Here is a 15818-nt window from a genome sequence, read left to right as displayed (position 1 = left end):
TCTATCTGTCCTTCACTGTCCTTCACAGTCATACGTGACGTTAACAGAGAAAGAAAGTCAAACGAAAGTGACATTCTTGTCAAGCAATTATAATTTATTTCAAAATTGTGCTTCAAGAAGAGAAGTACTACGAGCATTTCATTTTAAATAAATTTTATTTCAATAATATTATCCGGTGAGTTCAATTCTAATTATTTAATGGACATTCCAAGCTTTTAATAATCCTAACTCTACAGTTTTAATAATTGAGTTGCATGCGGCCGGTTAATTTATGTATTGAAATTTGTCTGTATTTATGTTAAAACATAATTTTTCAATCTAAATTTTACAGCTAAATCTCTTAAATTAGTTAGTTATAAATTATCACTCTGTTCTATATTGAAATACTAGCAAATATTTAATATTTTGTATGTATTTTGTGTGACCTCTAAGTGACCTCCATGCGCCGGTAATTTTGATCTTACTTTCACTAAATGAAGTATTAATGTTAAAGATTCTTTTAAATCGAAAGTACAGAAAGGAAAGTTGCGATTATTAAGAAATTATAAGTAACAATATGTATGTGCGCAATGAAATGTTATGAAATAACTTAATTGTTACGTGTGTACGTGTTCACCTTTGCCGACATTGCCCCAATATACCCCCATTATTTTATAAAATATTAAAGTTTAATAAAACTATTTTAGATATACCTTAGTCCTTTGCATTTGAAATATTATATTATTTTAAAAGAAACATACAAATTACCTTCTTATTCATAAAAACATTAAATTGCCAAGTGATATAAGTCACTTGGCAACCTGTTCTAGTTATTGTACTGTGTTCTTTTATTGTTTGTTAGGAATTATTTTCCTTATTTTAAAATGTTGATGAAAATAATTTCATCACACTTTACACACATTTATCAATGTCCACCAGCCAAATTAAATAAATCTGATCATTGTGGTTTTCTAAAAATGAAGAATAGTGGTGGATAGAAATCTGACCACTTAATGCTTTTTATTTAATTCCGCTTATGGATACAATATCATGATCATGTTACTAATTATTTTTTGTTATTTTATGATTTTTATACATCATCCAAAATAATTGTTTGTCATTGTTACTTGAATAAGTGTATAAATGACAATGAGAGCCTCGGTGACATAGTGGTTAAGCACACCACTTTACTTCCGATGGTTGAGGATTCTATTCCTCACACAAACGGTGCAAATGTTTGTATTCATGAGTATGATTGTTTGTATTGGTCTGGATATTTTCTATGGAATTACAAAAAAAAAATCGAAGTTATTATATCAGTTGTCTATTACTCCTAACACAAGCTCTGCTTACCATGGGACTAGATGGTGCTGTGTCAATTGTCTAGAAACAAAATATTTTTAAAATGCTAAGACTGTAAATGCCATAACTAAATCATATGCTATAGTACAATAATAATAATAATATCATTAAATTCCATCCATTATTTTCTCAAGATATCAGAACATTATAAACACTTTTATGGGATTTAATTTTAATAAATAGCCAGCAATCATATTAATACTATATAGAATCTGTAGTAGTTGCTGTAAAAAGGTTTCCAGGTTTTAGTTTCTGTGATTATGGGAATTGGAAGGCATTAAATAGTTATAAAAACTTGAATTCAAAACAAGCTGTAGCTTGTACATGGCACTGCACTGGAAAGCAAGATTTTGTTAAATTAGAATAACAATTTGCATACCCAATATATATATATTTACTTATACTATACTTTATATACCATATGTATATGATATTTACTATAGAAAGCAGATTTTATTATGAAATTGTACTAAAAAAATACCCTTCTTAGTATGTGTATAATAGTGACAATGAGTATTAGATCCTAACCCACAAATAATGAAACCTATAATCTGTAGGCTTTGGTACATAACACTTCAAAACCTTGTAATCTCACTGCCTTATCTAAGCCTTCAAAAAGCCACTTACTGTTATAGAGCTGCATGAAGTTGTTTAATATTTTATGTACTAAATACATTTCAATTACTTATTTAAACAATAAATTAATTTATATATTTATTTACTGTTAGATAGTGTAGGTAAAAATAATTAAGTAAATAACTTATCAAAAAATCGAAACCTACTGTAATTAATTGTATCTATCAATTAACAAAGGATAGGTAAACCAAAATTGATAAGATTAGATAAGGATATAAAAAACAATATTTTTTACTAAATATCAATTATCCGAAAAGAGGTCATACATCATACTTGATGTTATTTTCCCACCCTTTGTCTACAATAACATAGAATGTGCATATTGCCACAAATATTTACTCATGAAAGCATAACATACCATTTGATTCCAACAAAATAATATTACTAAAATATTTTTCCACTAATATTTAATGGAATAATCTGAGGCATTGTCTTTGTTGGACTACCTGTAACTATGTAACATTCAAATATACTAATGCTATGTGAACATGTCTAGTGTTATGTTCAACACATTAATGGTTAATAATGATTACACTACCTAGAATTAAAACTATGAAGATGCTTATTTGATAGTCTTATATATTTATTTTTTACAGGTAACATGTCGAAGATTGGCATCAATGGATTTGGCCGTATTGGTCGCTTGGTTCTGCGTGCTGCCATTGAAAAAGGAGCTCAAGTAGTTGCTATCAATGACCCCTTCATTGGCTTAGACTATATGGTCTATCTCTTTAAGTATGATTCTACACATGGACGCTTCAGAGGAACTGTAGATGCTCAGGATGGCCAACTGATCGTTAATGGCAACAAAATAGCAGTCTTCTCTGAAAGGGATCCAAAGGCAATCCCTTGGGGCAAGGCTGGTGCTGAGTATGTAGTGGAGTCTACTGGCGTTTTCACAACTACAGAGAAGGCATCAGCCCACATAGAAGGAGGAGCTAAGAAAGTAATTATCTCTGCTCCTAGCGCTGATGCACCCATGTATGTTGTTGGTGTCAATCTTGATGCTTACGATCCATCTGCTAAAGTTATTTCCAACGCCTCCTGTACAACCAACTGTCTAGCTCCTCTAGCTAAGGTTATTCATGACAACTTCGAAATTGTTGAAGGTCTTATGACCACTGTTCATGCGACAACTGCTACTCAGAAGACAGTAGATGGACCCTCCGGCAAATTGTGGCGTGACGGCCGCGGTGCCCAGCAAAATATTATTCCAGCTTCGACTGGTGCTGCTAAAGCTGTTGGTAAAGTTATTCCTGCTCTTAATGGCAAATTAACTGGTATGGCCTTCCGCGTACCTGTTGCAAATGTATCAGTTGTGGATCTGACAGTCCGTCTTGGCAAACCAGCGTCTTATGAAGCAATTAAACAAAAGATCAAGGAAGCCGCCAATGGTCCCCTCAAAGGCGTTCTTGGATATACTGAAGAACAAGTGGTATCTTCTGATTTTATTGGCGATTCTCACTCATCCATTTTCGATGCTGCTGCAGGTATCTCTTTGAATGATAACTTCGTGAAGCTTATCAGTTGGTATGATAATGAATATGGCTACTCCAGCCGAGTCATTGACCTCATCAAATACATCCAAACTAAAGATTAATTTGGATTTTAGAATATAGAATTACATATATGATTATTATTCTTTTTTATTGCTCTATATATAATTTATGTTTAAGTGTAACTGTATAATCTAAAGTTTTACTACTACTTTGACAGTAGTGTATGAAAGAAATGTATGTACCTAACCTGTAATAAATGATCGTACCGGCAGAAACTATATCGTGTATTATTTATAGTTTCTTGTTATAAAAAAATATATCTAATGAATATAATATTAAGTGAAAAATTGTTTGTTTAGTGCATACAGTAAACTAAAATAATATATTAGTAACAAGTTACGAGTGTGTTATTTAAATTCCTTACTTGAATAATTATCTTAATTAATTTGTGTTCCTAAAGAACAGAGACCGAAAATCATGGAAGATGTGCATAATAAATGATCGTACCGGCAGAAACTTATTACGATATGTATGTACATGAGGCATACAAAAAATCGATAATACATTATTTATTTTTAATATGACAACACTTCATACATCATTTTTAATTTACTTAAAAATTTTTTATATGGAAAACATTTAATTAGGCTCACGTAGCATGTCACATATGACTATGCTACGTACCAATCACGATAGTAGTTAATGACAAAAAAAAACTATCAAAAAGGTTGCCATCGGCAACATAGCTGACAACCGCACCAGCCTATTTTTTGAACGTCGACGACACGTACACCCCCATCGTAGCCAGGATGGACCGCCGAAACTCTGCCTCTAAGCCTGTCCGACGCGTAGGGGACTAGAATTTCTAGACTGACATCAAAACTCAGTCCTTGATCTATTTTTTAAGCCAACGCATCCAGCTTTCTCCACTGACAAGAGAAAGTGCATTGGTGTTAATGCTTCTTCTGAGCCTGGTTGATCAGAGATATGTGTCAAGGGACGTGAGTTCCTCTAAAGGAGAGTTATCAGCATCTATTTTTGTCAGTCTGTTACTGTGTTGTTTTTTCAATCACCTGTTTCAGGAGATGTTAAATTCGATCTAACTAGAAATAAACCATCAGGCTACGCACGGTGCCCTTTAAGAAGGCTATAGTTTTAGCTAGATGTAATCTGCCTACACAACAACCTAGTTAATCACATTGATTAATTAGCTCGCCCACAATCCCATAAGGTTTATACTAAACAATCAATATTTTAAGAAATCAAATAGTAAGTGATAACAAACCCATGTCATCTACGTAAAAGATATGAAAATGTTAATTTAAAATGTCTCTCTAATTATTATTATCTATAGTACTATCAGATGGCAGAAAACATCATCGATCGTCCACCTCCACGCACTTTCTCCAGATACCAACCAACCACGATATGCCGAAGGTGGTATGCTCATCCTCTCGTCCTAAACTGGTGCCCCAACAACTTATATCGTTAACGAAGGCGGGTGCATCCATTTCATTATCAGATAGGTTCAGCCGATAGTTTAGTTTTTTTGATTGAACGGGCACCACTATACTACTATCATAAAAAAGTACTAATATTGGAATATTATTATGAGCAAGTAATCACTATAATTTTATATGTAAATAGATAACATAGAGTTAATTTATAGATAAAATAAAGTTGTTTTTTTTTAATATCGTTCTTGACATGGTAACCCCAAAATAATGGCCGCACGCACCTCAGGCAGCTGTCGCTGTCACTGACATTTCGTTTGCTTCGTGTAAATCTTGTGATGTACAAGTTTCAAGTCCGTCTATTTATCAATGAATAATGGTGTACATTAATAGATAATGGTTATTTTTATTGGATATTTTACTACAAACTAATAAACCTCTTTAGAAGTTTGTTTAATAGTGGTTGTTTTCTATAATGGAGGATCTCAATTTGACAGAAACCGAAATGAGATATTTCGGTGATTTGTTTTTGTGTTGTGACGAAGATTCCAACGGGAAAATACCGATTTTAAAAGCAACAGAGTTATTTAGATCGTCTAATGTACCTAATGAGATCCTTAAACAGGTAATAATCACTATCCAAAGGACGTACCAAATCAAGTAATCAGTAGATAATGAGGTATAAACATACTAATTTTGTTTGCAGATCATGGACATAAGTGTAGCACCTAACAATTGTGCGTCATTGAATCATATGAATAGGAAACAGTTTTATTCGGCCCTAAAATTAATAGCAGCTCATCAAACAAATGTGTCTCTAAAGCCTGAATTATTGTCTACTCCTCTTGATCTTCCATTACCAAGGTTTACATGGGCACTTAATTCTGAAGCAAGTGCTGACCTAATACAGTTATCAAGTTCACCTAAAGAGCAACATATTGTTAAACGAGAGAGAAATTTTGTTGGTAATATTGGTGCCTATGAACCTATACATGTTTCATCAAATCTGTCTGATAGTGATGTATCCCAAGTTTTATCTCTCGGTGCCACAGAAGCATTGAGCACAGACTCAGAAATGGAGTCAGAAACAATGTCACAAAGATCAGGAACTCATGGGGTAAGTTTCATTTGACAATAAATATTAAAATTTTGCTACTAATTGACATTTATTTATTATATATTTTTTTTAAACTTATGTTGAACTATTAATAATTATAATATAGAAATATTATAATTAGATAATAGTTAATGTTGTTATAATTAATGGTTCTTTTATGATTTAACTTTTATACTGATGTAATAGCATTAGGTTTACTATCAGTGTTAGATGGTCTCTATGATTCTAGTTCATGTAGATTCTAATGTTTTTTATGGATGATAATGGATTGTTGTACCTGCCTGCGCTAATGATTTACTCTGGGGGGCACCAGTGGAGGACTATAATATTAGCATAAGATCAGGTCAGTTAGCCCAATGTGACAAATTTACAAGTAATTTATCACAATGGTTTCCAAGTGGTATATGTATAGGTATGGTGGTTCCCATATGGTACTTATATGGAGGTCAATTTAACATAATATTATATATTGCTAGCAATAAAATCATCAATCCACATTAATAACAATTCTCTTCCCCCAAACTAATCCTATTAGGTTTTTTATGTAACTGAAAGGGAAGATGGAGACCATCCGATACCTGTGGTACCAATCAAGTCCTGCTATTCTGGAGGACTAAAATATAAAACCTCCATATCCTGTAATTTAATTGCCTTATTTTGCACTTGAAATTGTACTCCGCTTAAAAAGCAAGCTGCTTGGCAATTGATATAGGTGATAGGGAGATACCTATGTATTTGACTTTGACAGTTTAAGATAGTATTAATACATCATTGCCATCATAACAATATTATTATTCCACTGTATCTGTTTACATACTGTCCATTTCTTGTTTCCTGTTTTGGTTCTGTGGTATTTCACTTCAAAACTTTCAATTTCTATACTTTCATATTTGGGATGAAATTGGTGGTGACTGGTGATTATCAGTTAAGCTGGTGATAGTTTGCCACTTGCTTTCATTCTGCTCTTTTTGAACTTGGTTTGAATGAAACTAATATAATAATATCTCTTTATGTTATTTCTTACAGTTATTAAACAAACATACATTTTTATTGAAATATTGTGCATAAATTGTATAAATAGCTACAATAAAAACATTTCATATTACTGCTATTGTAATCTTTTTAGTTTGTCTTATTATTTAATTTAGTAAGCTAGATAAGGAACTGCCAAGATTGTTTACTGTATATTTATGTTATTACATAAATATATAGTAAATCATTTAATTACTTTACACATTATTATGTGTAAAGTAATAATTGTTTAAAATAAAATCAATATTAATATTTAATGATATATTTGTTATTTCTGTGTGGTAATAAATATGCCCTGTATGATTTGTATTTTAAACAACTACAACATTATGTTCAATAAATAGGATTTCACTTTTATGCATTATGAGTAAAAAAATGTTTCATTACATTTTTCAATTTATTTATTTAATTTTAATTCGGATTACATCCATATTGTGTTAGTAAAAACTTATAAAACTATGTTAGTAACTTATAATGTACATATACATAGATATATTTAATTCATATATCTGTGTCCACGTCCAGAAGCACTGGGTCCTCAATGCAACGTTATCCAGTGCCTTAATCATAAAACAGTTTTTAGGATGCTGTTTGAGCAGTGATGCATTTTTACGCATTATGGCTTCAAATATCTTAAACATCTCTTACAGAACCGAGGGAGCCCCAACAACATCCTAAACCCATTATTATACTGTATACGAAGAGCGTTGTATGCCCTCTGCGTATACCTAAACCATAGGCCGCACGTGTAAAACGACTGACAATACGCTTTAAACAATGTTGTCTTCACGTCGTTATTACACCGTGCAAACCTACGGGCCAGCATATTACATCATTACTACATTTACATCTACATATTACTACATTTACATCGGACCGACAACGCTCTTCGTTCCCTCTCTATGTCATAGTCATCATTCAAGTCCCCCGATACAATGTGATCCAGGTATTTAAACCGTGACACCCGATTCAATGGTGTGCCATAAAGACATACCGCCGGCATACTTCTCTGTGTGCTATTTTTGCCATGAAATATCAAATATCAATTACTTGTTTGTTCAGCATATTGTGAATATATTATTATTACGTCTTTTGTATAATACTTTTTTATGGCTGATGACTGAATGGTGTACCAGCCTGTGTTAATGATATATCCTGATCAGATACTAGTAAATTATGATTGGATGATCATGAGGCCAGGTCAGTTAGTTCATCATAGTGAATTCATCAGATTACAATGCCAATGGTTTCCAGAACATTGCTAGTAAAGTAGTCAGTAATTCGAAGTACTAACAATTCCTACTCCCAATAAGATATAATAGAAAATATCTCTTTATCAGCGAAGAGGAAAGGATGGATCACCATGGAGTACTGCAAGTGAGAGTCCAACACCTACAAACAGTGTGGCCGAGCAGGTCCATCCAGTGTGGGAGAACAGTGTGACAGGCCGCGGTGTGTGGCCAGCGAACACGGGGGAGGAACACGCGCAGCTATTAGGTAAGGATATACCTATTTACCACAATGTTTAATCAATAATATGAACTAAGTTATGTCTTTCACAATCTGATAATATATACTACAATAAAAGCCACTGAACAGACCTTGAAGTATGGAGGCTATATATGGGTAGTTCAGTTAGGGCAAGATAGTTCAGTTGTGGATCGATTATTACGACTAAATACCATTTTGTCGTAATATATCAGATATTATATTCTTATTACATTGTATCCTTATATTCGAATTACATTGTATTTAAAAATACTAGTTTAGTACTTGAAGTGCTTTAAATCTTAACTGAATTATGTATAATATATGCCCTATAATAAATTTTCCTCCTTAGGGACGTGTAGAGATGTCAGGGTGGTGGCAAAATATTTAAATTTGGAATGAAAAATTAATTTACTGCGTAAATCATAACATTAATTAATACTGTCAAGCTGAGTTTTCACGCTGATATTAGTTAAAATAATCTAGTTTACAATATATAAATATAGAAAAAAATACATGTACAATCTGAAAATTCTCTACAAAAGAAAAGTTTAAACAATGGAGACGAAATCTCTTCCAACCACAGACTTTAGCAACAAACACTTTGTCTCTTGTCAATATAACAATGTAGGAAAGTGTATATATTATAAAAAAATAACTGCATAATATTTGGAGTAATCATTACATACATTACTACCGATTAGAGTTAATTCCTGTTACCTACATTAAGTTAAATGATGAATAAGAGTAAGTACACACTGACTAGCAAAGAAATATTAAACTCTAAGATAACAAGGTAATAAAAAAGCAATGATTTCTCTGTTTGTTTCTTTACGTGCGTAATTACTTATCTCTTTCCATAAATAGGTCGCAATCTTTTATTTTCATTTAATGGTCAGAGTGGATGGGATTCCGAACATTGCATTCCAGATTTAAATAAATTACTTTATTTATTTTAAATTATATAATTGCCTGATGTGTTCTCTAAGAATGAGCCTTCGAGCTAGAAGAATTAAATAACACTGACATTGATTTTTCATCTCATTGTAGCGAAACATATTATATTTCTCTACAGTGAGATGATAATATGGTCTCTCCCCACGGTAGTAATCGTCAAAAATATTATAATCGGATGATTTCGACTAAAAATATTTTTTTACATCTTCTATGTTTCTATTTGTAAATTTTCTAAGGGTAGGAAAATATGTATTACATAAAGAAACCTATTAGCGTTTTTAATACGTCATATGCTATTAAAAAGTAAAAAAAAAAACTATCAAAATAGAAAGCAACAAACGTTTCCACCAAATGTTCTGTTGTTAATAATATTACTATGACAATTTACAAGTGTTCATAATATTGAGCATGACTGTATATTAAATTTCTTTACTCAAATACGAAATATTGCTAATTTGATACAGCGTGAAACAATTCATGCTCTCTCATTAGCATTACAATGATGTTAATTGGGCCTGTTATTCAGTCTAGTCTAGTTCATGATTACCTGACCTTTGTACAGATGTGGAAAATATACATCGCTCATAAAACATGCTGTGAAGTAGAGTTACCGAGGAAGTGGATCGTCACCTTGTTTACAAGTCGTGTAAAAAAAGTAATATAAAAGTTTTTCCAAATTACCTGCATTTTTTATATTGTTAGTTATATACTTGTATACTACGATAATAAAAGAATTTTATGTAATTGTATCATTCAATTATTAAAAACGTATAAAATTATTTACCCATAATAATACTAAAACTACCAAAGCATAAAATAACCGAACTGAGACAACCGGTTTTAAAGACCAATTTAAACAAAATTATATATTTGATTTTCTGAATGATATTTTTTTCTATGAAACTATTAATGATTTCATAGTATTTTTATAACATTTAAATTGGGCTATGATAATTAAATATATTTTACTAGTTTTTCTAACAAGAGATCTTAGACATATATTATTTTATATGGTACGTTGATATTCAGTGCTACTATAACGTTTTTAGAATAAAGCCAAATCTAAACAAAATATGAACAAAACTTCCTAGTGCCTATACAAAGGAACAAAGCATGTCATGATATTTAAACTTTAATATGTCACTTCCTGCTTAACACGTTTGTACTTCCTTTATCACGTAATTTAGGACTAATAGCATCTTGTTTGCATACACACGTGGTTTATTTTAGTGCAAATAATATTTAAAGAAAAAAGGACGCTGAATGGATTTTATAAAAAGATCCTTCTAAAAGTTGTTAAAATACAGAAAATAAGTAAATACTTTATTTAAAATTAATTGTAAAATATTTTTTCTATAGTTGCTATAAAAATTCTGTTAGTTATATATAGTTAGTATTTATATATGTATATAGTTTTGTAATTTCAATTTATTTTATCTATTTAAAATTTATTTATTACAGATTGTGGTTTTCAATAAATATTAATTACAGTTTGTTATCCTTCTGCCCTACCTCCCATCCAATGTTTACCTTTGTGTTATTTGTTGAATTATACCGGTTATAATATTCAGAACTTATTTTTTTTATTTCAGGTACAGAAGAAGAATCTTCCGACCGACATTCGTCTGAAGAGGAGGGTGACGGGGAGCCGGCAGAGGACATATGGCCGATCAGTGAAGCACAGGCAAACCACTACGCTGCTCAGTTCGCACAATTGCGGCCTGAGTGCGGCCTGCTCTCTGGTCATACTGCAAAGTGAGTATACAATTACATAGGTACTTATTTTATTAATCATTAGCTGTTCCGGCAAAAGTTGTTTTGCCATATAAACTTAAGTACTAATATCGCAATTAGAAAATAGCGGTTGGTGGTAGAAGGGTGAAAATTTTGGGTTGGATGTATTTTTTAATGCTAAATCATAAAAAATAAAAATAGAAAATATTATCCAAAAAATAAAATTAAAATGTTAGGGGTTGACAACTCTTATCACTTAGGTGTACGAAAAATAGATAGTATGCTACTGTAAATTCTTATAAAATTTCATAAAGATCGGTCAAGCCCTTTCGGAGGAGTATGGTAACTAACATTGTGAATTTTTGTGTATCAGATTTAATAATACAGATTGATAGATAAGTAACGTGATAGAAATTGTAAAAAGACGACTTTGTGTGATTACCTCTGACTCACTTATTTCAGCTGCAAAGATGAGATATTGTAATGGATGGATTGGAGATATGGATTTCATCGCCATTATACATGTTATAACCATTAAAACATCAAATTGTTGTAATTAAGACGTAATTTATGCTTTCATTATTAAGTTTAATACAATGGACACAATGTTTCAATGTGGTTCATAATAATGTACAGAAAACAAAGCAATAAATAGCCATTTGACACACAGATTCTCTAGAAAAGAAACAGAAAATGAAATGAATAGTAAAAAGATTTTATAACAGTTTTTGTCGAAGTTTACAGCAATCACAAGTTCTTATGCATCGAGGAAAATGGTTTATGTGTTGAAAAGTACATTATGAGCTGCCCACGGCCAGCCTGAAGGCGACCAACATTCTATTATCGTATAACTTTATAGCATATTGTCATTATCTATTTTGTGTCTATTATTATAATAATTCTTCATACATCTATTATCCAGTTTACATGCATTTAAAATTAATTATTGTGAATTTATATTTCAGATTATTTTTTGAGAAGTCACGATTATCAGTCCCCGATTTACGGAAAATTTGGCAGCTGTCTGACATTACTAAAGATGGTAAACTTACGTTGGAAGAGTTTAGCATAGCAATGCACCTGATTGTACTCAGGCGGAACAACATTCCCGTGCCCGATGTCCTGCCCGCCTGTCTCGTCCCGAAAGTCGACTCACGCTTCTCCCAGCAGGCCGTCACGACAGACCTGGTCGACTTAGGCTCTGATATGTTCAGTTCTGGCTCGTCGGCTGATTTTAGTTTCGTTCATAAACCAGAGACGAACGATCCCTACGAAAGTAAACCTGTCAAGAAGCCAGAAGATCGCCAACCATCACTATCACCTAGCAAACCCGAACCACAACTCAATAACAAGGAGTGGACTAAATTCGTCGACTCGCCCACGTCGAGTGTATCCAGCCCCGGTCCCAAACCGGTTAATTTCGATTTCCACAAGTCCGCCGTTGAGAGAGATCCGAAAATTTTCCACCCCGTTGCACTGAGGGTGACGCCCGACGCGAACACCCTGCCTCATGACGGGGATATGCGTTCCAGCACTTCGCCGCGGCGGGACGATTTCGCACACGCTTTCGAGCTCGCCAGCCCGAAGCGTCTGAACTCGCAGCCGCCGACCGAGCCGCCACCGAACGGCAACAGTGCAGAGATCAAATCTATTCAACGGCCGCAGCCAAAGAAACCTCTGAAGAACGCCGGCGTGCTACCACCGCCACCGGCGCGCGAGTCGTCAGTGCACGCCGACGACGGGCCACAGTCGCTACAGTATGCGCCGAAGAAGGAGCCCCCGCCGCCCCCTCCGCCGCGGCCGCTGCGCAACCACACGCGCTCCAGCTCCCTTGATCTGAACAGATTCAAAGGCGCGCCCGCGCCACCTCCTCAGCCACCGCCACGAATGTCCCCTTCGGCGACTTCGCCGCCGGCTCGGCGCGCGCTCGTCAACCAGCGTAGCGAGGGCGAGCCGGCATTCGCGGCTGATGCGTTCATACCCCGCGAGTACGAAGGCGAGGGCTTCGGTTACAACCGAGAGGACGCGCCCAAGATGCACGGCGCGTTTGAGGTGTACCGCAAGTCGCGGGAGTCATCGAGCGAGGCGGATCCGGACGCGAAGGCGCTGCAGGAGCAGAATGCGGTGCTGCACCGCGTGTGCCGGGCCTTGTGCGCCGAGTTGGCCGACGTGCAGCGCGAGCGGGAGGTGCTGCGGCATCGCCTCGACGCGCGCTCCACGCCCCTCTAGTCATCTTCGCGGCTTCCCCGCCCCGCATGGCCGCAAACTTCTACCCGAGCTGGACCCCGGTAACCCAATGACCGCTGCGATCACATGTACTTTTTGATTCTCACTTTTTGTGGCCGTTGTAGTAACTCGATTTGTGTAATCTCATGGTGAAAATTAATCATTTTTTTAATCTATATCGCTCGATACATCCCAGCAATAGAAGTAGATTTAATGTCATTGACGTAGTATGTATCAATTAAACAAGAAAGAAGATGAAATCACGTCAAGTTTATGTTTACTGTGATAAAATCTATATCAAAACAAATATCCAAAATATGTTTTGGCGAACATAGACATAGTTATGGACTATACAGTGTTAGGCTACGCCTATATTTCAGTAAAAGTGCTATTTCTTAGGACATCACTGGCCTTTTTTGGAACAAGCGGACACAACTAGCTTTTGCTGACCTATTGAAACAGTAATATGGAATGTTGGGAACTGTCGAGCGCAGTGATCATCCATATCACATTATTTCTTAATAATAGGCTATTGCAAAAACTTCGCCACTTTGGCGGACATTTGCTCATTTTGCAACGTGGCGAAGCTTTAAAACCAATAATGTGTCCACTTTGCAGTATTTTATTGTCATTTCATTTACTTATAGTAGCATCGTTGAGTGACAGTGTCATTTAATTTTGTTTGCATTTTATTATGTCATAAATATTATAATGTATGAGAAGTGTTACTTCATTAAGCGTCGATAATTATTAATAACAAACCTTTTTACATCCTACATATTTCCCACTAAGAAAGAAAGAATAAGACAATATTGCGTATATACAAAACTTTTGTAACCAAGTCAGGTATATTGTATATTTTACTAAAAATAAATCGAGTATTATTTTCTTGTCTTTGTCAGTTAGTATTATAATATTAGTGTGAATATTAGTTGGCAAGCACTGGAAATACTTTATTGGATGGTTGTGTTTAAAATATAATTTCGTTTTTAGATTTATACCAAGTACATACATATTAATTATATTTTCTTGTGACTATACAATAACATTGAATAATCTGTTTTATTTATAAATGTTTCCGTCTGAGACCGGCTCCGTCTGAAATAATACATTCAAATTTGTGATCTATCAAAATTATAAAGATATATAAACAGTTCGTTTATAAATGGGCGGCGCTAAAGTTGCTTGAATAGCATTCCTTATGTTTATTGTGTAATTTGTTTAATAATGTATGTTGTATAAAATATTTAAATTAAAAATGGAATACCACCATAAAGAATATTTTGTTTAAACATGTGAATGTTGTATAAATGAATTAGTGTTACGAATGTAAAAATGTCATGTTTAAGAACAGGAGAAGGAAGAAAGTAGAGAAATGAAAGTTTTGAGAGATGATAATGCGACTGTACTCATAAGTATGAAAATGAAGCCAGGCAAGGTTCGATTATCAAGCGCCATTTTCTAAACTTATTTCTAAAATAATTTGTTATAAAAATAAAATTTATACACTGACCGCTTGCACTTAGGTCACTAACGCAATAGTAATGCTATCTTTCTACTCGGTATTCACACAAATGCAAATCCGAATTATCAATTTTATGTGATACACTGAGGTCAAAAAACATCTAGAGCAGTATTATGTAGTGTTATGAAATTGCCGAGACATGTTATGGAATGCTTGGACTATTAGCTGTGGTATTACTAAAATTTTTGTGTTGTAGGAAAAATTATCCTAGAGCCCTTTTTGAACATGATTTTAATTACAAAAATGTAATGTAGATAGATTTGTTGAAATTATTATTCGCAAAATTATATTGTATAAATATTTTAAATTGTTTTTTTTTTACTCAAAATGCATTTTAAAGGAGTCATGATCGTGAAGTTGCGCGGGTCAGCTAGTACTCGTAATATATAAAATTGAACAAGTTTTTAGAAATATGTTTAGAAAACTGCAAGCCGGAATCGAGCCTTGTGTTATAAAGGTGAATGCCCATAATGTTTACAAATAAAAAATGAATTTGTGTGAACACACTTTGTATTATATAAGTATATTGTAAAAGTATTTATCTTTTATTTAGGTCGTATTAAGGATTATATACCTATTGAGCAGTCTACCATCGCTGTGTAAATATGATTTAACTATGTATCTCCTTACCATTACTCGGCCAGCGCTTGGTACCCCACTGATCTACATACTTTGGTCCAATTTTGTACTACTAAATTTCACCTATATTTACCTATTTATGTTTCATAAAATTTATACAGTACTGCTTAAATATTATTGTAGTAAATTATGTACAATAAATTTATTTCAAAACTTTAATGTTTTCTTTT

General features: G+C 33.7%; 2 protein-coding genes across 2 annotated transcripts; both read left to right on the top strand.

The window, feature by feature from the left end:
- Window positions 1-31: 31 nt before the first annotated feature.
- Window positions 32-3693, top strand: LOC131851400 (glyceraldehyde-3-phosphate dehydrogenase 2-like). Its single transcript, XM_059201898.1, has 2 exons — window positions 32-175; window positions 2574-3693. The coding sequence occupies exon 2, from the start codon at window positions 2579-2581 to the stop codon at window positions 3575-3577; it is 999 nt and encodes a 332-aa protein (XP_059057881.1). The 5' UTR covers window positions 32-175; window positions 2574-2578; the 3' UTR covers window positions 3578-3693.
- Window positions 3694-5213: 1520 nt separating this feature from the next.
- LOC131851394 (ralBP1-associated Eps domain-containing protein 1) lies at window positions 5214-13869 on the top strand. Its single transcript, XM_059201890.1, has 5 exons — window positions 5214-5555; window positions 5637-6047; window positions 8420-8576; window positions 11117-11279; window positions 12224-13869. Exons 1-5 carry the CDS (start codon window positions 5406-5408, stop codon window positions 13485-13487), a joined length of 2145 nt encoding a protein of 714 aa, XP_059057873.1. The 5' UTR covers window positions 5214-5405; the 3' UTR covers window positions 13488-13869.
- Window positions 13870-15818: the final 1949 nt, after the last annotated feature.

This window comes from Achroia grisella, unplaced genomic scaffold (assembly GCF_030625045.1).
Source record: "Achroia grisella isolate CSIRO2021 unplaced genomic scaffold, CSIRO_AGI_Agris_v1 utg782, whole genome shotgun sequence".
Classification (NCBI taxonomy): Eukaryota; Metazoa; Arthropoda; class Insecta; order Lepidoptera; family Pyralidae; genus Achroia; species Achroia grisella.
Note: the sequence above shows the minus strand (reverse complement) of the source record. Positions and strands in the feature narration are given on the sequence as shown.

Coding starts and splice junctions, on each gene's coding strand:
- LOC131851394 (XM_059201890.1), top strand. CDS start 5,406: ATGGAGGATCTCAATTTGACAGAAACCGAAATGAGATATTTCGGTGAT. Junction 5,556..5,636: donor CTAATGAGATCCTTAAACAG/GTAATAATCACT, acceptor TTTTGTTTGCAG/ATCATGGACATAAGTGTAGC. Junction 11,280..12,223: donor CTCTCTGGTCATACTGCAAA/GTGAGTATACAA, acceptor TTTATATTTCAG/ATTATTTTTTGAGAAGTCAC.
- LOC131851400 (XM_059201898.1), top strand. CDS start 2,579: ATGTCGAAGATTGGCATCAATGGATTTGGCCGTATTGGTCGCTTGGTT.